Below are 22,538 nucleotides of genomic sequence, written 5' to 3'. Positions count from 1 at the left end.
CAACCGATCACTGACCAGGAATAATGGTCTAGAACATAAATCAGCCAAGCACAGTACAGGAATTGTGATCAACCAATCGAATACGTTGGCATGGTTGCTTAACCTGGCCCCTCTCCGTAAATAGCAGTTAAACCTGGTTGCCAGGCACACCCACGTACAAACCACGCGCAGCAATCGCAATTGGAATTCGGAGAAGGACGACGATCGGATCGTGCAAAACTGTAATGAAGACAAGGACCGAGAAAAACTCGATCTGTACCGAATCTGAGTCGCTAAAAGCGCTCAATGTCGGCATGGATCCTGCGGAGAGTGATCGTTCAGATGATACAAGTTCTTTGGAATCAGGAGATGAAAACACAGAGCGGGGAAACTGGGGCGGCCAACTCGAATTTTTACTCTCCTGCGTCGGATTTGCGGTCGGACTTGGAAATATCTGGCGATTTCCTTATCTCTGTATGAGAAATGGTGGCGGTAAGTCATAGGCCTAATGAAATAATTTTTATCATTTGTTTTCAGTTTCGTTCGATATTCTGTTTTGTCCGTAACTCATGAGATTGGTTTTATTCATGTCATTTCTGCCTGTTTTATACAAGTAAAATTATAACAAAGAAACGATGCGCCACACGGAAAACTAGAGAGGTTTAGGAACGACTTGACTTACGTTTCTAACTACGTCTGCCGAATGAAACTCTACAGAATAAGAATCAATTTGTGACTGGTCACAGAGATGTGAATAGGCCTACCGTAAACCCTGACAGCCGAACTCCAGGGTTGACCACCAGTCTGCTAACTTCAGTTCATTATCAAAACAAATGTGGGGTGGCCTATAGGCCTAGCCTATATTAAAATGATATGAGTCATTTCATAATCAGAGAAGAGGCAGAGGGCTTACTGGACCTTGCGCAATGCAACGAGCGAAATGGGGGCGTGACGATTAATAAACTTGGGTCCAACATCGACACAGAATACCTCTATACCATGATATTGTGGATGGAAGGTGTACTTCGGTCATGGATTCAATTCTTGAGATTTAGGCCTATACTCCTCCCGTGATGGTGTAGTGCGTCACTAAATATGTCTAAAAAACTCACTTATTTGGAGGAATTCTAATCTAACTTACGTTTTAGCAAGAATTGGTTGTACCCAAAGGAATACAACTATTAACACTAACAGTAACAGGTTTTAACAAAAAATTTAGTCCGTGTGACTGTCTTTCACTGTAAGTTTCAGGTCAGGAGGGTCATCCTAAAACCGAATCGTTCACTGTGTGATCTTTTGTCGGTATCAAAGCAATTGTTGCATGAGTCAGTCATTCGAAAGTTTTTGAATGGAACCCTATTGTCGGATTGTCCACATATTCATTGCTGAATCTGGCTGACTGTGCCAATGGTGCAGACTTCTGAACTGGAATGGAAATGAGGAGATACATTTTCAGGCAGTGAAATGTGAAAATGTCAAAAGTTGGAGTGATGGTATGGTATGTCGTGCAAAATCCCCATTAATTTTGAGAAATTGTTTACATTTTCAGGGGCCTTTCTTATCCCATACTTCTTCTTCCTGTTTGTTAGTGGCATACCACTGTTTATCATGGAACTGAGCATCGGACAGTTCTCAAGTTCTGGGCCAATCACAGTATGGAATATTTGTCCTCTTTTTAAAGGTAGGCAGAATGTGTCCTTTCAGAGGGTTGCCATTTTAATGCATTCTATTTCTACAGTACAAACAAACCTCATACACCAAAAAATCAATATTGTTAAACACTGTGCATGCATTCATCCACATGGTCTATTGTGTCTCACCTAAAATGTAAAATTCATTGGCAAAGCTGAGAGCAATTTATTGATGTACAGTCTAGCTCATATTAATATCAACACCTATGATTTGTGATCGCAAAATTCCAGACCGATTTCAATGTGGTTTGCACAGGGTTGTCACAAATCTTGTTGTCCATATATGAACATTCTGATTTGATACAGTGAAATGCGTTGCTAGTACAGTGAATAAACGGCAAGGTCAAGGAAGACCAAGGAAACACAGCCTCAGAGAAAGTCTATAAAATGTACTCTTATCATTGTCTATGTTTTTTGCTAGTAACATTGTGGAAATTACTGGTTACTACAGGCACTAAAAATAAAAGACTCAAATGTTCACTTTCAGGTCTTGGTTGGGGTATGGTGTTGGTCTCTTTGTTGTGTACCATTTATTACCAGACCATCATCTCATGGGTGCTGTACTACCTGGCCATGTCCTTCAAAGGATTCACAGGAGAACTACCGTGGTCGTCTTGCAACAACACATGGAACACTGAGAACTGCCTCGTCAAATCCCGCTTGAACAACAACACAGAATTCACCAATTTGTCCGAGCCTCAACCTATGTATGATTACGATAGCACCGTGTTGCCTCCACCAAATGATACCATTATTGATGCAAATTTGACCCTGCTAAATGTCACGAAGAGGATGTCCCCGTCGGAGGAATTTTGGCAGTAAGTTGATTAGTGACTTACTTTCTCTGTGTCATTCTCATTCTGTTTTGAAGTTGTCCTTTCTAATGCATGTCAGAAGCTATCAGCCTATTTTCTACCTCTCGTGAAATCGGCTGTCATCATTTTCTCCTGGTCACCGTCTGTGTTTGGTTTGCACAAACACTGCATGTTGGCATTCGATCCTAGGGCCAGGCTATAATGATAATATAAATGGGAACATGCATCGGCAATGTCATGTACATGTTATAGTCTACAGTGACAAGCCAAGTGGCCTGAATCAGACCGCCTGTCCTAATGTCTAGATGTTTTTACTCCTTTACTTGATGAATAAAAAACTGCAATTGCGGTCGACTGTTTTGCTTTAGTTTTTCATGGTCTTTGAACAAGTTTTGGTTCTTTTCACTTGCAGATACAATGTGTTGGAGCTGTCTGACGGAATTAATACCCTTGGTGGTTTGCGATGGCAGCTTGTCGTTTGTCATATCAGTGGCTGGTTGATACTGTTCTTCTGTCTCTTCAAGGGGATCAAATCAACCGGAAAGGTACGAATAAACGGATTAGGGTATCATCAGAGTGCCAACATTTTCAATAGCTCCAATTAAAAAGTATTTGGAACTTCATTTTGTTGAGTATTTCAGATGCACAAGATGCTACTTCTGATCCACCTGTTGGCCTACATGTAATCATTGAATAATTTCAACACTACAGGTTGTGTATGTAACAGCAACAGTGCCATACTTATTCCTGACTGCCTCACTTAATATTCGAGGCTGTATGATGATTCAGAGCCCAGATCCACTGGTTGCCCTACATGTAATCATGATAATAATTTCATAATTACAGGTTGTGTATGTAACAGCGACAGTGCCATACCTATTCCTGACTGCCTTACTTATTCGAGGTTGCATGATGCCTGGTGCCCTAGATGGTATCAAGTATTACATCACACCAGACTTCTCAAAGTTACTCAACTTAAGGGTAAGTAGTTCCAAACAAGATAGATCTAATCACCCATCCTTCTCATCCTCAAAATCAGGAAATTTGTAAATGTTTTCTTCATGGTTCTGTTGGAAACTGGTCCTGTGCCACTATCGATGATATTCAAGGAAATGTTGTGAAATTGATCACGCCTTCATGTTGTTAACTCGTAAAGTCAACATATGCAAATAGATTTAGTCAACGCTTACAAATTCATTGGAATTCAGATGTCAAATGTTGACTTCAGATGTATTTCATTTATTCAATTGAAATAGGCCTAAAGTGAAATGAAAAACATCTCAACGCTTTAAACCACACTTAAATTTTTTTACATTTTCCCTGCACAGCTATTACACTATATAATGTTCCTTAAATAGGAAGGTTTACTGATCTTTGAATTTTCGAAAAAACAAGAAGGTATTATTGCCGCAGTGTCTTTGAATGTTCATTGGATGAAAGTCTTTCGATGACCCTCAGTGCTGCCCAATATTTGTAGGCCGTTATCTCTGGCTCAGCTCTGACGTTCCTTCATTGACATCAAGTGGGATATTAACGGTACAGACTTTCATCTGAGTTGTTACATTGCAATCAGTCTCTTCCATTGTCAAGGTTCAATCAAGTTGTCTCAGAATCAGATCTCTTGTACACATTTCAACAACTTCCACTCCATTCCATACATACATTGCTCTGACGTTCCTTCATTGACATCCAGTGTGATGTTAATGGTACAGACTTTCATCTGCGTTGTTACATTGCAATCACTCTCTCGTCAATGTATACAATGTACTTTAAGGTATCTCGGAATAGGATCTCTTGCATACACATTTCAACAACTTCCATTCCATACATTCTTGTATTGTAATGCAGATTTGCACATGACTCACTCACCTCCGGGAAGGGTGCTTGAAACCAGGATTGTGCATGAAAGCTTACATGATCATGTCAGAGGATGATTTGTTTGGTGTCAGGCCTCTCAATTACATGGTAGTTGGGCCGTGTATGGCCTATCGAATTCATGATATTTGACAATTGGCCAAACCGTTTGCCCCAAAGTTCAATGCCCCAAATTAACCTTGTGCATTAAAATTGTTGATCAAGTTCACTTCAAGTTTAGTCCAAACTCCAACTCTCTACAAATTCCTGCAACAGGCACTCAGAATCAGAACAAAATAACTTTCCTAAAATCGATCGACAATGGGAGGCCAGGAAATCGCATGTACATGCATTCAAATTTTTCTGGGGAGGGCCCCCATACCCCCCCTTCTGAGGCTCACTAAGCCTGCATTGGGGCTATGCCTGACGCTCCTCCATAGTCACAGTCAGTGTGCCCAAATTGGGGGGGGGGTGGATAGAGGGTCTAAAGATCTCAATGTAATTGAAAGGCCTGGGTGTGTCGTTACACACAATGCCAACATTTTTATAGACTTTAGCCTGTTTTGGCCTTACCTAACTAGTCTTAATTGTGAGGGGTTTCCATACCCAAGGCATGTGTTTCAGAATTAAAGTAATACTTCGGTGATATGGAAGCAGTATTGGTTCTTTTGGGTCTCCCTTTTTTTAACATGATAATTTTTTTCACCTAAAGACTTTTTTAAGCTGTCCTTAAAGATGTTAAAGAAAAATTAAAGTCCTCTTAATTGTCTTAAGGGCTCACGTGTACTCTTGATTCCAGTCCCACCCAGATACCATGCATCAGCACTGCATGACATACACTCCCTCCTGTGTGTTTACCATTGGCCATTGATCAACATCATTCCCCTGATTGATGTAAATGAGATTCTTCCATATTGATTCCATATGTTGATGAAAGTACAGTAGTTGTAAAGGCAAATGCGTTGCACACCCACATTTCATGGATCTCTCCACGCTTATTCAGCCAGTGGAGGCCATATGTAACTCTTTCACTCTCCACACCTGCTCTTGATCGGTTTTTAAAAAGAATTTGAAATAGCCTTTTGTTCAAGCCCCCAAAATTTGCACTGTGTATCAACGAAGTATTACTCATTTGGTAATTTTATCATGGGTGTTCATAGTTGAAGTTAATTGATGTAAAACAACAGGACAATTTAGTCTAGGCCACTTTCTTTCATTCCTTGGTGCAGTGTATAGGTCTGTGAAAGAGATGCGCAGTTGATTTGAAAGCTGAAAACTCGAGTGAACAGCTGGCCCTTCAAATCCTGGTGAACAGATGGCCCTTCAGTCGCAAATTAGCTGCATCCACTGCCCTGTGGAGAGTTCAGATTGTATTTTGCTTGCAAGCCCCTCAACGTGACTTCAACCTTGACCTAAAGGATGGGCCTATCCTTGTGTGTTTCAGGGCTGTGGAGCCAGGCATGCCAGAGCAATAGTTTTTGTTGGCTATGGCCCAAGCCAGGTTTAAGTTTAGAAAAAAAGGTGTATGCATTTCTTCCTGAATCCAACGAATGAAAGAAAGTTGTCTGATTTTCAAAATATGAGTGTACTTTGCTATGTGGTTTATGGTTCCGGTACAGAAACCATTTTATAAATGTTTACTGCTGGTGTTCACTTTGTTTCCAAGTGTTGTACAAAAGAGCTAACTTAATGAAAATCGTAGTGTTTCTGAATAGGACGATTCAACCTTTGGCATACAGTCCAGATGTTTTCCTCTTCTTTAGAACGGTCAATGGTATTTCTTAGATGATAACAGGAATCGTTTTTAACTGATACATACAAAATCATTTGCACATGTTGCAGCTAAATCTGTTTTATAATGTTCAAGTGCATGACGTCTCAAGGCAGGGCAGTGTCTTTTTGGGGCGAGGCAAACTAGGCCATTGACATTTTTGAAAAATTAAATGTGAGAGAAAACCAGGGCCTATGATGTCAGAGAGTGGCCTTTTTGGCACTTGAAGACATGCTCAGCTTCAAAATCAGACAGAAATCAAAATCACAACACCCTAAAATTATTGGTGACAGGAGCTGGATGTTTCTTTTTAAATTGAACTACACTCTGACAGGTCCAGTATTAGTGATAAAGAGCCCTTGAGTGAGAGTTGCTCTGAGGAGCTTTTGGTGAGAAGACCTTCCTGGTGGAATGTCGGGAAACCTTTTTTACAAGCTAGAGAGAACACTGCCTCATGCCAAGACGGAAGCCCTGTCTTTATATTTCTGGATCGTGATGATCATATAGTAGAATATGCTTGAAAGGAAGTGAACATCAACATTCAGCATTTTACTTCGGTTTAGACCTATGACACCTCTGCTTGAAATCACCAACTGTCTATGAAGAGGAGTGGGCAAAAGTGAAATAATTTTGGAATTTTGGAAACTTCTGTGGCAATATTGGCTGGGCCGGACCTTACAGTATGGGAATAGGAGCCAGATAATGTACTAGACATTCCAATCTGCTTGACTCGGTTTCAAAGCTTTCTGGATGGAGAGAAAATAGATTTAAATTCAAGCAAAATCTCATGACCAGCGTGTCAACCAAAACAGAAAGGTTCGAAACCAAAATGTATTGAGAGAGGAGGTAGTACATCAATCCACACTGTTCCTTCCCATATTGAATTGATCGGTTTTGCAACCTGCTGACCCAAGAGCCAGGAACCCGGGCCAGGTAGAAAACATACAACCAGATGTGCAATGGTTCTCCCTGCATTTCTGCTTGGCGAGCTGTGAGAGTTCTGAAGAATATGATGCTTGAGAAATAATCAAACCACAGAATTCAAAAATATTTATGAATATTTCGATTGGCTTCATTTTGCCCACTTTCTTCTATCTTGTTGGAATTGGAGATAACTTGCGCATTTTGTGCACAGGGTTCTTGCTAGCATTCAGAGAGGACTTCATATCCTGATTCATTTATCCATCGAGTGAAAAATACCAGAAAACATGCACTTTGTGGTTTAGTCCAAGTGCTAGTTGCAAATAAGAAAGGCAGTTGCTCCGATTTGTTTTCATGCAATAGCAACATGTCATGTTGTTCCGCTGGAATGTCCAGTGTAATAATCATGCAGTCTCCGGATGATTCTCTGACCATCCGAACCCAGTGAAAATCAAAATTGAATAACGTCTGCATTTACAATGCTTACTGAATTCTATTCTGAATATCTCTACTCTAGCTCATCGAGGCAATACCGTCTGATTTATAATTCATTAGCTGGAATCATGGAGCTTTGCATTGTTGCAAGCACCATGCATCCTTCCGAGGTACCTAGCTGTCATAGGAAACTAAAATCAAAATTATTTGTTGGGTTGGGATATAAAAAGTTTCATTAAGTTTTGGTGACAAATTTTCAGTGTTGATGTTGTGACTGTCTGCCTCAATATTGCTCGAATTTCCACACCTAAAACCTTTCCATGTAAGAACTCTTTGCTAAAAAAAATCATTCGCATAAATTTCAATACTTTTTGTACTACTTCCAGCTGTAGAAATGGGCACCTGGCCCTGCATTATAGAGTCCTAAGATTTTTTCTGCTACTTTCCTGACTTTCCTGAAGGAATGTAAAAATATTTGACTGATTTGGTTCTTGAAGCATTCGTGTGTTATGTGTGGGATTGAAGTGGTAGGATTTTAGATTTGGAGGACATATGGAGGCAGATAGTAAAACTATAACACCGCAAAACTTAAATTTTACCGAAAACAATTTTTTTCAAATCATTGTAGTTTGTCCTTTTTGGGGGTAGTTTCTATTCCGTTGACGCTAGATATAACAGCAAGAACCCTTCTTTCAGCTACTCACGATTAACAAGGTATGGTATCAGGGTTTTCTCCTAACCAACCTGTTGCCTGTATGCCATCTTTGTGACAACTTTTTCGTCCTCGCAGATATGGGCGGAAGCCTGCCTCCAGATTTTCTACTCTCTTGGACCGGCCTGGGGAGGCATGATTACTTTTGCTAGTTACAACAAGTTTCATCACAACTGCTACAGGTAAAAGGGAAACCATGAAGTTACTGCGGTGTACAACAGATGACGTTCAAGTTTTTGCGCCAGTCATCGTTCTTATGCCGTGGAACCTTTGGATTGACGAAGGAGATGGACCAAATATTGACATCATGGAGTTTATTAGCAAAGATTGCCATCTGCAGACAGGGCCGCACATGTCTACATCAAACCCTTTCGCGGCTGATCCCTTTTAAATGCAAGATGCACATTGTGTGCCAAACTCTGCTTGCAAACTAAACTGCAAAAACAAAGATGGCTTTTAAAAGTGTATGTGCTCAGATCTCAATTTCTTCGTTAGAATTTGAGTAGCGCATGCATTCTCCAGACACAAAATTCCTAGATTTCTGCATCTGTAAATGCATTCCCTCAACTTTCCAGTCAGTTGAGATCCACAAAGACATCTGATCTATTCTGATCACCTCATATGAAAATTCCTTCAGCAGTTTCTTTAATAGTCTAATTGAACTTTTGAATTTTGACCAATCCTTTGAAACTCATTGTTTTGTTTAATGTTCGAGATAGTTAATGTCTTGGCTATCGCTACAGGATCAGGTAAGTATGTTCTGCGTTCTATCTTGAGTGGCAAATCATCCCTTTACAACAGCGATTCTAATCCAGACAGCTGTAAATGCAGATACACTGAGATTCTACCTCCAGTACCACTCGTTGCCATAGAAACCGTTGCAGCTAGATGTCGACTTCCTCATTCATGTACATGTAGGTTGGCTTTCAGAAGATGAACAGATGTTGCCATGATATCTGAACCCTAAGGCAGAGCGGCTGTATATAATGTATCTCGTTCTGCTCTGAAGGAGGACCCATTGCCAGTTTTGAATCATGATATATCAAGACCTTAGCATCGTCTTTGCTGATGAAAGAAAGTCTCCTGGATGATTCATAAAACAATTTAGCCTAAAAAAATCGGCCAAGTACAACAGAATTTTTATGCAGATTTTAGTGCTCAACACGTTTGCACAAGCAGGTGTCAACAGTGGGACTCCAGCATTATGAGAATAACATAATAACATAATAGCTCCAGAGCGTATTATGTTATAAGCTCTGGCGCGTATTATTCTCATAATGCTTTGTGAAAATCCCCACTCAACCATTCATCACATTGTCTGTTTTACAAAGCATTGAATATTTGTTTGACCTGGTAAGAATGTCGTTGTAGGTTAAAATCATGTTTGTGATTCACACTGGCCTGAGGCAACTTACATGTGATGTGTGTCTATAAAACTCTGTCCTGTACTTGGTACCTCTGAGGCGGCGTGTGTTATGTATCAGCCAGGTTATACTTACCTATTGACCACCAGTTAGCAACTGTTCCCATTTACTGTCACTGCCTCATTCTCTCCCTTAAGCCTCAGATTCCACAAAATTGAGAAGTCATCAAGTTTGACTGATAAAAATGAGTCCTAAGATAGTCACAAAGAATTTTAAAATGTTTGTCAACAATATTAGAAAGTCATAAATGTTTCTCCCACTCAAATTAATGGAGGAAACCTATAGCGAATACACTATAAAACATGGAAGTGGCCAGGGTATTTTTATGGACGTGGTAACGGAAATCCTGAATGTTACCACAGGGTTGGAGGACACATTGAAAATGAATTGATGTGATTGCCACGTGTTTCTAAAACGTATCATAATCTGCAAATGAGCTTGAGTTTCTCAAGATAATGCTGAGCTGGCACTTATGTGTGATACAGTTTGCATGTTTTCTGATGAAGTGGTTCGAGGAAAGACAGGAAGACCTGGCATTAACCCCAGACAGGGTTTCCTTTAAGATGAGAATATGATACAAAGCTATTGGTTAGCACCCACTCTTGTGATTTCACTTCTCACAAACCAAAATAATGTGCTCATCAGAAAAAGTAATGAATTAAGGCCTAAACCTGAGGTTCTTAGAGTAAAATGAGGCAGTGGACAGTACCCTTTCCCTTCTCTCACCTTTCCAAAACTGACTTAGTTTTCATCTGCTTTCAGGGACGGTCTCGTTGTACCCCTGATTAACTGTGGCACAAGCCTGTTTGCTGGCTTTGTCATCTTTTCTGTGATTGGGGCGATGGCTCATGAGGCAGGTGTACCAGTGAAGGATGCCATGACATCAGGTAAGTACGTTGCGATATCCTGATGGCAAAACATGGAATGGTGTATGTGAGATTTTGAATCTTTTACCTCACATGGGTTAGTTCATAACTGTTGAAGTTGATGTGACCTACTTTTACCAGTACGTTAAGTATCTGTACATGTACTTGTATGTCTGGGTCTTAAATACTTAGTTATCTGAATACGCTCGCACGCAGTATGATCAATTTCTTAGAGTAACCCTAACAAGCTTGACCTCAAAAGTTTTTCCGGGCCACTCATTTCCTGTTGAAACTCACTTAGACTAATAATGTTGTCATTTTCTGCTTCACCTGTCTTTGGCTCACATCGATGTTATCCCGTGTTGTTATTCATTTCCAGGACCAGGACTTGCTTTCATTGCGTATCCTGAGGCGTTGACGAAGCTACCATTGTCTGCGTTGTGGTCAGTCTTCTTCTTTCTGATGCTGCTCACCATTGGACTCGACACACAGGCATGTATACATTGATATTGATAGGGGGGGGGGGGGGGCACACAAGTATGTTTCCATTGTTGCTGATGGGGGGAGGGTATAATCCAAGCCCTCATTTTGCGCCATGCTGAGAGTGGGGGTCACTAATATTGAAAGCTAGATAAGATGTGATGGCTACTCATTATCTGTCATTATCTGTGTCACTATTTGTCTAAAATGTATGATTGCAAGCACAGTACGCTTCGGCTTCTGCATGTTTTTGTCATTATTGCATTTTCAATCCAGTTTGCGATGGGTGAAGCAGTAGTCAGTAGCATCATCGATTCATTCCCAGACTACTTCAGCAAGAGCCGCTTCCGGAAACTTATGGTGTTGGTCATCTTTGTGATTTGCAACGGCACTCTGGGATTGATGTTCTGTACGAGAGTAAGTAGAACACTGACGATATCCATGGCGATCATTTTTGACTGTTTCTCCTGAGCAGGAATTGGATTCTATAATATAGCAGTTTAGGTCCTGGTATGCATGTTCAGTTTACCTGCGACTAATAATCAAAATCAAACCCAACAATGACCAGTTTTACCCGCAGATGAGAGATCTTTTTGTCAGACAACGCAGCGACGTAGCGACATGCGGCACTGTCATTAAACCCTGTAGATATAATCTATGGTCTTTCTCCTTTCAGGCTGGGATGTACTTTTTCCAGATCTGGGACTGGTTCAGTGCAGCTTTTGCTCTTGTTCTCATTGCTGCATTAGAATCCCTGGTTATCTCGTGGTTTTACGGTAGGTGTTCGGCGCATAGTGATACCTACTTAACGTACAGGATTACATGTACATGTACTCTCCGATACGTTACGTGGTGAGACTAAACAAACCGTATTGTAGTACAGGATTACATGTACATGTACTCTCCGATACGTTACGTGGTGAGACTAAACAAACCGTATTGTAGTACAGGATTACATGTACATGTACTCTCCGATACGTTACGTGGTGAGACTAAACAAACCGTATTGTAGTACAGGATTACATGTACATGTACTCTCCGATACGTTACGTGGTGAGACTAAACAAACCGTATTGTAGTTGTCCTAGTGTTCCAACATGACTTCAATTCTTGTCCCCCATGAACTCATGGCATCATAACGCAGAAAACAGTCGCCAGGCTGGTGAATTTGTAAATACATTTGTACATACATTTGTACATTGAAAGAGCATCAAACTTGACATTCTCAACATTACTTTCCAGGCATGGATCGTCTCATCTACGACATTGAGATCATGATTGGCCATAAAACCTATGCAACGGTGGCTTTCAAACCGCTCTGGGGTGTGGTCATACCCTTCTTGATGTTGGTGAGGACTTTTTCAGGGCTAATATTCTTTCAGATTCGTAGTTGACGTGTAACTCTTGACTTGAGCTTTTTATACTGTCCTTAAGGGGTTAGTGGCAGTGTGTCTCAAAATCTATCTTTCACTGTGTTGAAGAAATTAATCTTCCAGTAACCTGGTTAGCTTGGTTTAACCGCAGTGAACAATATCTTATGGCACAGTTTGCTGTCTTGTTATTTTGTGGAAAATGATACATTTTACAAAACTGTTCACATCTTGTGTTCTCTTCCAGTTCTCCTTCTTATACTCGGCCATCGGATTCAGCGTCCCCACATACGGTGATTACGTGTACCCCACGTGGGCAATTGGTTTTGGTTGGTTCCTGGCCATCATCAGCTTGACTCCCCTACCCATTGTGATGGTCAAGGAAATGATGCAGAAAGAAGGATCCTTTCTTCAGGTGAATAATTTGATAAATAATATCAAGCGATACCATTTTTGGCTCTCACTTTCAATTTATCTCTGGAGGGTGCGGGTAGAACTGAGTTTACTATCCAACCAGAAATATTTTTGTCCCTTCTATTTTCACAGTTTTTGCATTACCAGGTAATGCCCTGTAATGCAGGTTTTATGAACAAAAGACTGCAAGACCAGGCTTTATAATACAAAATTTCACAACTCCTCGCTGGTTTGTCAATGTTAATCTTTGTGATTTGTTTCCAGAGACTCCGAAAGGCTGTGCGACCTGCTCCAGAATGGGGTCCCGCCCTATCCAAATACAGGAAGGAATATAACTACCGTGGCATCAACTCCGGGGATAATTCCTCAGTATCCTGTAGCAGTTCTGCTAGCGATTATATAGTGAAGAATAGTGAAAAGGATCAGGTGTTCATCGAGATCAGTCAATTGAACGAGCAAGTATGATGATAGGAAAGTGGCAACTTTCTAAGACAGTTTGATGGGTAGTGGTTGGCAGTAGAATGGACAATACTGAGGTTGCGGAACATCCCGACTCCCGAGGTGATTACCTTTGGCGTGTATTTAGTCATCAGTTGACATGGGGGTTTGTCCGCCTTTGTGAACGCAGGTATGAAATGACTAGAGCGTCTAGTAGTCATATTCCACATCCAACTTGTCACAGGGTAATTATGCTTGTTGCATCATTTTGAAGTCTTTACGCCATGCATCTGACATTGAGTTGTGATTGATAGTAAGACATCAGGAGGATCATGTCATTTCTTGTGTTGAGAATAGCCTCCTTTTCGACTGGTTCGTGGGATCAATAACAATGAGGAGCTTAACTCAAGTCGAGTCTGTGTGCAACCATTCTATAACCACCATTATGATCTTATTTGTACATGTATTTTGCTTGAGGTGCACCTAACTGGTATTTATTTTGTGGCATTTTCTAAACATGTGAAAAAATCAAGTATTTATATCGTCATGAATCAAAACCAGAAAATGGCTCTGGGAAAGTTCCCAAATTTGTTATTTCCCTGGTGTGATAAAGGAAATTCTCTGAAACGAAAAAACCACCCTCTGGTGGTGTCAAGCATAAACAATGCTGCCATCTTTTGGTAAAATTGCTTATTACTAAATAGCAGTGCCAAAATCACAGAGCAACAAGGTGACACAGCAGATTTCGGTGCTGCAAAAATGTTTTGCAATGTTCAGTATAAGCTTTTATATTCACACCAAGGGAAGTAATAGGCTACTTAACTTCTGCTGTATCAGCAGGTTATCATTTTCATTTTTCATTCAATTCACTTTACTGTTGTATGTTCATACATGTTGGTGTTGTATTTCATCAACCATTTTATGTATATTTTGGAGGGAAGTAATCTGTATTGTGGTTTGGATCCCAACTCGGCCTGTTTCTTGGGCTGAGCCCTCAACAATTCAAAACAAGTGGTAGTTATTTAATGTGTTCAGTATTTGCTAACTAAATGACCAAGAATATTTTGATTTTCCTGCCACCCCGTGGGGACACTATGCATGTTTAAGCACCCAGATTATCAGCGATGATTTAAAAAAAATCTGTGTGTTGATATTGGCCTAGCAATCATGGCTTCACTTATAGGAGGAGGATGTCCTTTTGTCATTGTGGTTGGTGTTAAATCTGGTCACAATGACATCATGAATTCCAAAGATGTATGATGAAAAAATAGTTTGTGAAATTTTTGACTTTGTCAACTGTTTAAAGCGTTGAGTTACAGCTGCGTTAAAAATTGACTGAAATGGCTTAAATTATCAGTTATATCAATCGATTCAATTTGGATCCAAGTTTATAATTGTAATAGTTGCTCTCGTAATCTGTAGACAGTAGTAATAGACTTTACATTGTTGTTCACCAACAGTGGACAGAGTATTATGAGACTCATGTAAACTGATCCTGGCATATGACCCATTAGTATCCAAGTCCCAAGCCCAAGTCGCAAGTCTGTTGGTGCTGTGCGCAACACATTTGGTATCATCAAAAGTGCTGGTCCAGTCAAGTCTGATGTGTGCAAGGTTTATAGAAATCCATATCGTGTTACTGATCTTTAGATTTTGAGAAGAGAGAATAAACCAATTAGTTGTAATCTGTTTTTGTGTATTTATTGGAGTATCATATGGGGAGGGAGGACCTGGAACCTCCATAGCTGACACCTCTTGCAGGATACCCTCTCTATTTGAGACACTGATATTGTTCTCAAAGGATTTGTTTGTATTCAATTTGACCTCAGCATTTGTCAATAGAGAGCTAATAGAGAGGTTCTGCTCTATTTGAGTGTCATGCCTGTAACCAAATCCACTGCCTCGGGATTGTAGCTGCATCTGCACTAAGTAGGAGATTACTGTTGTAAAATCTAACTACAGAAGAACGAAAAGGACAACAGACATACAAGTTATGTGTTTGAAATGCCAATCCCATGTACAGCCCGATATCGCAGCAGTATTTCCGCAAGATAATACAGCCTCAAACAACTTTGACTGTGGTGGTGTTGAGCCTACTCCAACTGCCTTCATCCCTCATTGTAATATTATACATGTTATAACTATCGTTTTTACTTTATAAGTAGTCTGGCCGGAATTTGGGAGAGGCCCAAATTAATTTTGATAAATGCCTCAATGGTACGGGTATAGTAAAAAAACAGAAATAACATGATGTGGTCTTCAAGACGTTTAGGTGTAGAATGTTGCAACAGATGGCAGCACCGGATGGTTATAAATTCGAGGGGGTTGCGACCATGAAAGAGGGTGTGGTTCTTTTCGAGTGTTTGTTAATCGGGATTTCTTCTCCTCGGTTAAAAAGATTTTTGAGATATCGGGCTTCATCTTGTTGTAATCGTTCCCATGGTAACCATTAATTGCCCAGCAAAACGACATGTTCAATCTGATTTTGTTCGCACAAAAGTTGAATTCAAAAATTTAGTCTCAACAATTTGAATTGAACTTATTACCTAATAATAATCCATTTCGCCTGAATACAGATTATTCAAGAATAGGTCGACTTCATGCCCCCATGCGCCTATTGTTGAGGTTAGAATTAATGAAATAGTCTTTTGTCCGCCTGTATGTTCTTTGAATCCTTGCAATATGTGCCACCGGGCGTTTCTCACAGTGGGCACAATCGATCGCAAGACACATTGTAAGGACATACATTATCGGTGCTTCGTGTGTATGGTTTCCTTCAGGGGGATCAAGAAAAAGCAACATCAAAGATTGGAGTGTCAGTTTCGTTCGTAAGGTTGAGGAAAGTGTTCCGTCCGGACAGTTTCGAGTGTTATGTCCGTAATTTCTTGATTTCTGACTATTTATCAAAATGGCTTCTTCAGTCACTTTGGGTATAGGTGTTCTTTTGACAGTTATGGCAGTGCTATGTTTCGGATTAAGTTTCAGTACAGATTATTGGGCGATGTGGAACGTCGATAGGACAGCTTTGAAGACATACGCTACAGCAAACCCAAGTTCGGACATAGCTACGAACTTGAACACCCAAAAACTATATTTCACGAGATATTACGGACTTTGGCGGACGTGCTACCCAGGAAATGAAACATACCAATGTAAGCATGACACGTTATTTACGTGGTTGTGAAAGCAGTAGTTTACACTCCCTATCATAAGTAACATCTCCTCGCTTGGTGGGAATGGTGGGGTAGGAGTAAACCCTGATCTTTCTTGTCCTGTGCTGTTCTGAAGGGAAAGTGATTGGAGGAAGTGTCGGCACGATTGCGAAAACTCACCATTCCCAGTGCCCCCTCCCCTCCCCGTAAAACAAAATCATGAACTTTTTCGGCATTTTCTTCAGAAAAATCGTTTGGATTTAGTAAAATGACTACGCCTTTAAGTCACCACCCCAGGCTAGGCCTAACTGGCCTTATATAAACTTACCAGATGTACATATGCCAACTAGGCTACTGTTGCAACACCTTGCGCCAACATACGTTGGTGTTAGCATTTTGTTTACTCAAAGTTTTTGCTAAAGAATGCCTAATACATACTATTTCAATAATGCTCTAGCCTTTTCTTACAAACATGTCAAGCCTAAAGTACACATATCGCTATTTTACAAAGGGAAATTCCTTGATCTTATCTTCAGATCAGTGAATTTATTCCTTTTTCCTAGTTTCGGTCTTTTAGGCCTAAATCTTGAAATTTACAATCCCGCTGAAAAGTTTAACATGGAGGGCCGGATATAAAAGGATGTTGAAATAGCAGCTCGACCAAAATTATGAAAACCCGACACATCCACGAGACATCCACGAGACCCGAGGTAGAAGTAGAAAATGTCCCCTCTGGAAAAGGTGTCCGACCCTATCATATTCATGCGATGGTATTATGTGGTTCTAAAGAGGCAATGACCGTCAATAGCTCAGGGATTAAAGCGCATAACAATATCAGTAGTTCCCCGGACTTTCTATAAACCTGGGACATTTCAAACTTCTACACCTGGTTTTGATGAGCTTTTCATTCTAACAAGTGCGCCCAAATGGCAGCAAGTACTGATACTGTCAACTTATGATATCATCATCATCTTCCTCGTTCCAGTTTTATCTACTGCCCAAGGTGTCACAGACAACTACTGTTTGCTTGTCAACTATGAGCTTGGGGAAATGGCACCAAACTATAGTGGAACCTCGGAATACTGGGTCATGATCAGTAAGTATAAATCCTCACTGCAGTCATGCAAACGCAACCTTTGACCGGTTGATTCAAGAACGAATATACGAATGCCGATGCCACGAGGACGTCCTTTTAAGGATAGTTGTTCGAATGTGGTAACAAGCCATCACGTGCCCTTTTATCTCCCCTCCCCTCCGTCCGCTAAGTCAAAAATAGCATTCCCAATCCGTAAAAATCTCAAAACTTCTTTGATGGCTTGACGCACAAGGCGATTTCGCCGAAACGATTTCGTAGAATTAAGTAAACCCTTTCTGGCTGTACTTTCAGACCTTAGGAGATGCAGTTTCGGCTTCATGATAGCGGCCTTGGTCTTTGGACTCCTGAGCTGTGTGGCAGGGACCTGGGGGTGCTGGAAGGCCACACCTTCACCCAATTATATTGCTGGGGCAATGTCACTTTTGGGAGGTAAGTAAAATTAATCCAAGGCGCTGCATATGTGTCTGTGTCCTTTGGTTTTTTAAAGAAGAGGGATGGTTGTGACATGATGACTGTATATACCCTCGGTTAGGAGACGTTCTTTCAGAACGGCACAGACAGAATGCTCTATATAGCTGATGGGATAGCCTGTCAATTTCATGTCCGCTATCTCTCTATATATGAATGTAATTAGAAGTGTAGTGTTATCCATTGTGCTATCTATGAGGTGAGCTTGTCTTCATAAAAGTGTCACTCTGCAAAGGACGGCTCTTAGCCGATACACCAATCCTCAGCAGCAGCATATTTCACCTCCATCCCTGAAGACTGACAGAACTAGACGCATCGATGTCCTCTCAGGGGTATGGGTATGCGCACGGATTGCACTCCTTAGACTCATTCGTGGGGACATTTCTCAATTTGGAGAAGACGCATTCATATGGGCCGAGCACGATTGTTTACATGGCCCGGGAATGAAAGAAATAGATTTTCATATTCTTATAAGTCCATGTCGATAATGATATCACAGCACATGTACATTCTTTAATAAAGACATATATCATTGAAAGTAGAAAACAACAGGTGGGACATATTGACGTTTGCACTGTGACATCGGGTGGGATCGGTGTGTTCCTGGAATTAAAAATGTGGACGAGAATCTCACTTCACCACGACTTTGAATTGGAGGCCTGACAATGGAGAGGTGAAAATAGCATACGTATACGACTGGTTAACGCTTCACGCTCTCGAATAGAAATCTAGTGGCCATATCTCAGCTCATTCAAAAATAGGTTATATGCTAACCGCCTATCGTCTGCTCTTTCAGCTCTGTTTGGTGGCGGTTCAATTGGTTGCTTCCATGGTGTGCACTACTTGGAGCAAGACGTGCTGAGTGATGCGGGCTTCTACTCGACATGGCCGACGGTAGGTGATGCTGGGATGAAGCTCTAGCTCAGCTAAAAGTTCTCGTTGATCAATCTATTTCTACTTTACTTCGTCGTCTGAAACAAAGCACCAAAGCGAAAACCGCATGAAAACAGTTTTTTAGCTTTTACTCTGCACGATCCATGCGTTGTTCTCAAGGGAGTGTTCCAAGGCAGGCAGGATGAAAAAAGATATATGATTTTGGTACACGTTGGTGTTTGACCTTGGGGATCAGGTCACGAAGATATGTCATTGACTATACATGTACTTGGACAACAAGGCTGTCAGTGAATCAGTCGGTTGGTCCTTGAGACATCTTGATTGCCCAATCCCTCTATTTCCACATCCACGATCAGCAAATTAATGGAACAACGAATTCTCTTTAAATATCGTCAATGTTTGCCTTAATTACTTACAGACCCTGAAAAACGTCAGCTCCTGGAGCCTCCAGTGGTCCTACATCGTTGGATGGGTAGGCGTCGCCCTAATCCTCCTCACCTCCGTCCTCTTCCTCGTCGAAGGCTACAACATCCAACAGTCTGAGAATCGGCAGAAAAAGCGCAAGAACTCCAAACGCCTCCACGACTACTACTCCGAGATGGACAGGAAAGGGTCAATCAGCGGACATATGAGCAACCCAACCGTGCCGTCTCCAGTCCCCAGCCAGCCTCAGCAAAGACAGATGGACCGGCAGTTGTCTCAGAAGTCGCACCCGCCCATTGGTAACGGCATGAACGGTATGAACGGTATCCCCGGCAACCCTGATGACGATAGATTGGTCCCTGTCTTGGTGTATGATAACTTCGGACAGGAGGGAGATCTCCAGTATCTGCAACCAAGTAATTACATTAAGTACACGTAGATGGAGCTTCAGAAAAACCCTCAGCGCGCCTCCTGAGAAAATCAGGGATTAACGTTCGCTTCTCCAGCTCTCACATACGTTTCTGTGAGTGCCAGAGAAGCGAAATCCACATCAGGATAGTTTTTCAGAAGCTCGGAAGCCTTCGCTGATCCATTGTTTTTCGACGGCCTGATTCCGACTGCCTCGTTCTCGTCAAAATCTGAACCTCTCTATTGACCTCAAATGGCAAATGAGTGTCGCGGTTTCCAATACCGAATCCGTACTCACATCGTTCCCGTTCTTGGGACAAGGGCTTATTTTAACCTCCCTAATTCATTTATTGTTAAATTTTGAAAAATGCCCTGAGAAAAAGGTTGCTGCAGGCGCCATGTTATCCCCACTCAATTCGTTAAGATTTAACCTCGTCAGTTCCCATGGCTTCTGAGATATATATTAGAACAATGTTATCCGATTGCTATATTACAGATCTGTCATCGGCTGCAATGTGGTAGAAAGTTTGCACGGCTGCGGATTGATTTCACAGTATGCACTGCACCGTATCACGTACAGCGATGGACTATAACTCCTATTACTGTTACGCCTACGTTGTCTTCGGTGAAACAGGAGGAGACACGACGACTACATTGGCTGTTATATATATATCGTTTTATACTCGCATAGCAGAGGCCTCGTGCCTGGTTCCAAGTTATGTCTGCTTAGTTATGGAGAACGACATGATAAGGTTCTCCTCGGTTTAAATCTTCTATGCAGAAGTCTGAAGCTAAGTAGACATTTGAGTATTGTCGAGTCTGGGGCAAAACTGTAATCAGGGGTCCTGGAAGTTTTTTCCCTTCTGTAAACCCGACTGACCTTAGAGTAACCGTTCTTCATTGAGATGAAATCGAAATAAATCTTGACTGTTTATATGTTTATGTTAAATTTACTTTAGATAATTTGAACGTTTTAGATTTGTAGACCTTATTAGTTCTCTGTTGTGTTCGTTACAATGTTTTAATTCTGTTAAAGTCAAATGAATGTCATAACACGTTAGTCCAGGAACATCATTAGTGATTATACACGGTGATGGTTGTATTAAACCCGACGAATTTTGTATACACCATGTAAATTGTACTTTTTCTAATTTTGCTATAAATGTTTTTTAACAAGTATAAGCACAGCGTTCATCTTAGTTTTGTGTATCAACTGCCCTCTATACCGTCGCATTGAGTGTTTTATGGAGGGACTTCATTGCCAAAAGGTGGACCGCTGAAAGACAGATTCGCACACCTTTCTCTAGTCTCCCCCATTTATTGGAAAAGTCGTAGTTTCTCTAACTGTATGTATTATGGAAACACTGAAAGATGAGGGAACGGCCAAAACCAGAAACACCGGCATCTCGAGCCAACAGTGAGCACATCGTGAAATTCAATGGCACGAAGTTCTATAAGCAAAAGTGCTGCCATCTGAGCACTTAAGAACACCGCCGGTCGGTGTAACGGTTTTCATAGTATGGACAGGGATGTCCTCTAAAATGCGAGTGCCCTCTACTGTCCTCTATCGCCTCTCAACATCTCAAGCCGTCTCTGAACGTATTCTGTCGCCAATGAATGCGAAAATCCCTGCTGCTTTCGTCTCCTACCGCCTCAAATCATAATGAAGCCGTCATCACTGAACCTCTTATGTCTGATGTCCTTGTGTTCTGTCGTATTCCAACATGTTCGCCTTTCTCTGAACGTCTTATGTCACAACTCAATGCGAATGTTCTTGCCTTCTATCGTCTTTCTACATTCCAAACCATCTCTGAATGTCTTCAGTCACAACTCAATACGATTATCTTTGTCTGTTGTATTCACCCAACAAATTGAAAAGGACGGCTTGAGAGGTTGTGATGTGGCAGAAGACAGCAGAGAGGATTCGCCCTTCTATCATAATGTCACCCCACCCAGCTGTCTCTCAACATCTGAAGCAGTCTCTGAAAGTCTTCAGAATGCGAATGACCTCCGCTGTCTTCTGCCGTCTCCTGATACCTCGAGCCATCACCGTGAACGTCGTATGAATACGAATGCCCTGCACTGTTTTCTGTCGTCTCGCTCATCTCAACCCGTCTCTTGCCTTGTGTCGCCACTGAATGCGAATGTCCTCTGTTGTCTTCAATTCAGCCGTCTCCCAACACCTCAAACTGTCCCTAAATGTCTTCTAAAAGCAAATGTCCTCTGCTGCCGTCTGTCATCTCCTATCATCTTAAGTCACAAGTAAGTCTTCTATTCCTCTGACTATGAATGCCCTCTCGGCCTACTGTCATCTGTCACCCCGTAACGAAACCTCTGATCTCGCCTCTTTATGCGAATGCCCTTCACGGTCCTTTGTTACCTCTCAACATCTAATGCTATCGCTGAACATCACCAGTCGCCTCTAAACGCTAATTGCCTTGTTCTCTGTATTCCGAACACCGCAAGTCATCTCTGAACCTCTTCTACTGTCGCCTCTGACTGTGAATGGCCTCTGCTTTCCTCTGTGATCAGAGATGTTCGGCAATTGTTTGATACTATCGCGTCTTCACGCTCTTGGTGACGGGTCGAAACAAGCACTTTGCATTCAGAGGTGAATGAAGACGTTCAGAGATGTCTTTAGATTTCAAGAGTTGACAGGCAACAGCAGGAGACATTCGCATTCAGAGGCGACAGAAGTCACAGACGTTCAGAGATGGCTTGAGATAACTGAAGACAGCAGATGACATTCGCAATCAGAGGTGATAGAAGACGATCAGAGATGTCTTTATGTTGGAAGTTGACAGGAGACATTCGCATTCAGAAGCTACTGACGTTCAGAGACGGCTTGAGATGTTGGAAGGTAACAGAAGCCAAGAACTTTCGCCTTCAGAGGCGACTGAAGGCGTTCATTGATGTCTTTATGCTGG

The 22,538-nt window shown here is 41.4% G+C and overlaps 2 protein-coding genes across 3 annotated transcripts; both read left to right on the top strand.

Moving 5' to 3' along the window:
- The first annotated feature begins 46 nt into the window (after positions 1 to 46).
- On the top strand, positions 47 to 14,855 carry LOC135484173 (sodium- and chloride-dependent glycine transporter 1-like). The gene is made up of 13 exons (XM_064765373.1): positions 47 to 471; positions 1,529 to 1,660; positions 2,158 to 2,488; positions 2,898 to 3,030; positions 3,332 to 3,466; positions 8,257 to 8,360; positions 10,365 to 10,489; positions 10,848 to 10,960; positions 11,225 to 11,365; positions 11,625 to 11,724; positions 12,191 to 12,297; positions 12,566 to 12,733; positions 12,997 to 14,855. Exons 1-13 carry the CDS (start codon positions 225 to 227, stop codon positions 13,195 to 13,197), a joined length of 2,037 nt encoding a protein of 678 aa, XP_064621443.1. The 5' UTR covers positions 47 to 224; the 3' UTR covers positions 13,198 to 14,855.
- Positions 14,856 to 15,856: 1,001 nt separating this feature from the next.
- LOC135497653 (uncharacterized) lies at positions 15,857 to 20,793 on the top strand. Of its 2 annotated transcripts, none has more exons than XM_064787495.1 (6): positions 15,857 to 16,322; positions 17,308 to 17,418; positions 17,710 to 17,847; positions 18,683 to 18,780; positions 19,199 to 19,517; positions 20,108 to 20,793. In XM_064787495.1, the coding sequence occupies exons 1-6, from the start codon at positions 16,079 to 16,081 to the stop codon at positions 20,131 to 20,133; spliced, it is 936 nt and encodes a 311-aa protein (XP_064643565.1). In that variant the 5' UTR covers positions 15,857 to 16,078; the 3' UTR covers positions 20,134 to 20,793. The 2 variants fall into 2 exon arrangements, with proteins under 2 accessions (XP_064643565.1, XP_064643559.1); XM_064787489.1 differs by having other exon boundaries at positions 15,858 to 16,322; positions 19,199 to 19,619.
- The last annotated feature ends 1,745 nt before the right edge of the window (positions 20,794 to 22,538 follow it).

This window comes from Lineus longissimus, chromosome 1 (genome assembly GCF_910592395.1).
Source record: "Lineus longissimus chromosome 1, tnLinLong1.2, whole genome shotgun sequence".
Classification (NCBI taxonomy): Eukaryota; Metazoa; Nemertea; class Pilidiophora; order Heteronemertea; family Lineidae; genus Lineus; species Lineus longissimus.
This window is presented reverse-complemented; position numbering and strand designations above follow the sequence as displayed.

Coding starts and splice junctions, on each gene's coding strand:
- LOC135497653 (XM_064787489.1), top strand. CDS start 16,079: ATGGCTTCTTCAGTCACTTTGGGTATAGGTGTTCTTTTGACAGTTATG. Junction 16,323..17,307: donor AGGAAATGAAACATACCAAT/GTAAGCATGACA, acceptor TCCTCGTTCCAG/TTTTATCTACTGCCCAAGGT. Junction 17,419..17,709: donor GGAATACTGGGTCATGATCA/GTAAGTATAAAT, acceptor CTGTACTTTCAG/ACCTTAGGAGATGCAGTTTC.
- LOC135484173 (XM_064765373.1), top strand. CDS start 225: ATGAAGACAAGGACCGAGAAAAACTCGATCTGTACCGAATCTGAGTCG. Junction 10,961..11,224: donor CCATTGGACTCGACACACAG/GCATGTATACAT, acceptor TTTTCAATCCAG/TTTGCGATGGGTGAAGCAGT. Junction 12,298..12,565: donor TCATACCCTTCTTGATGTTG/GTGAGGACTTTT, acceptor GTTCTCTTCCAG/TTCTCCTTCTTATACTCGGC.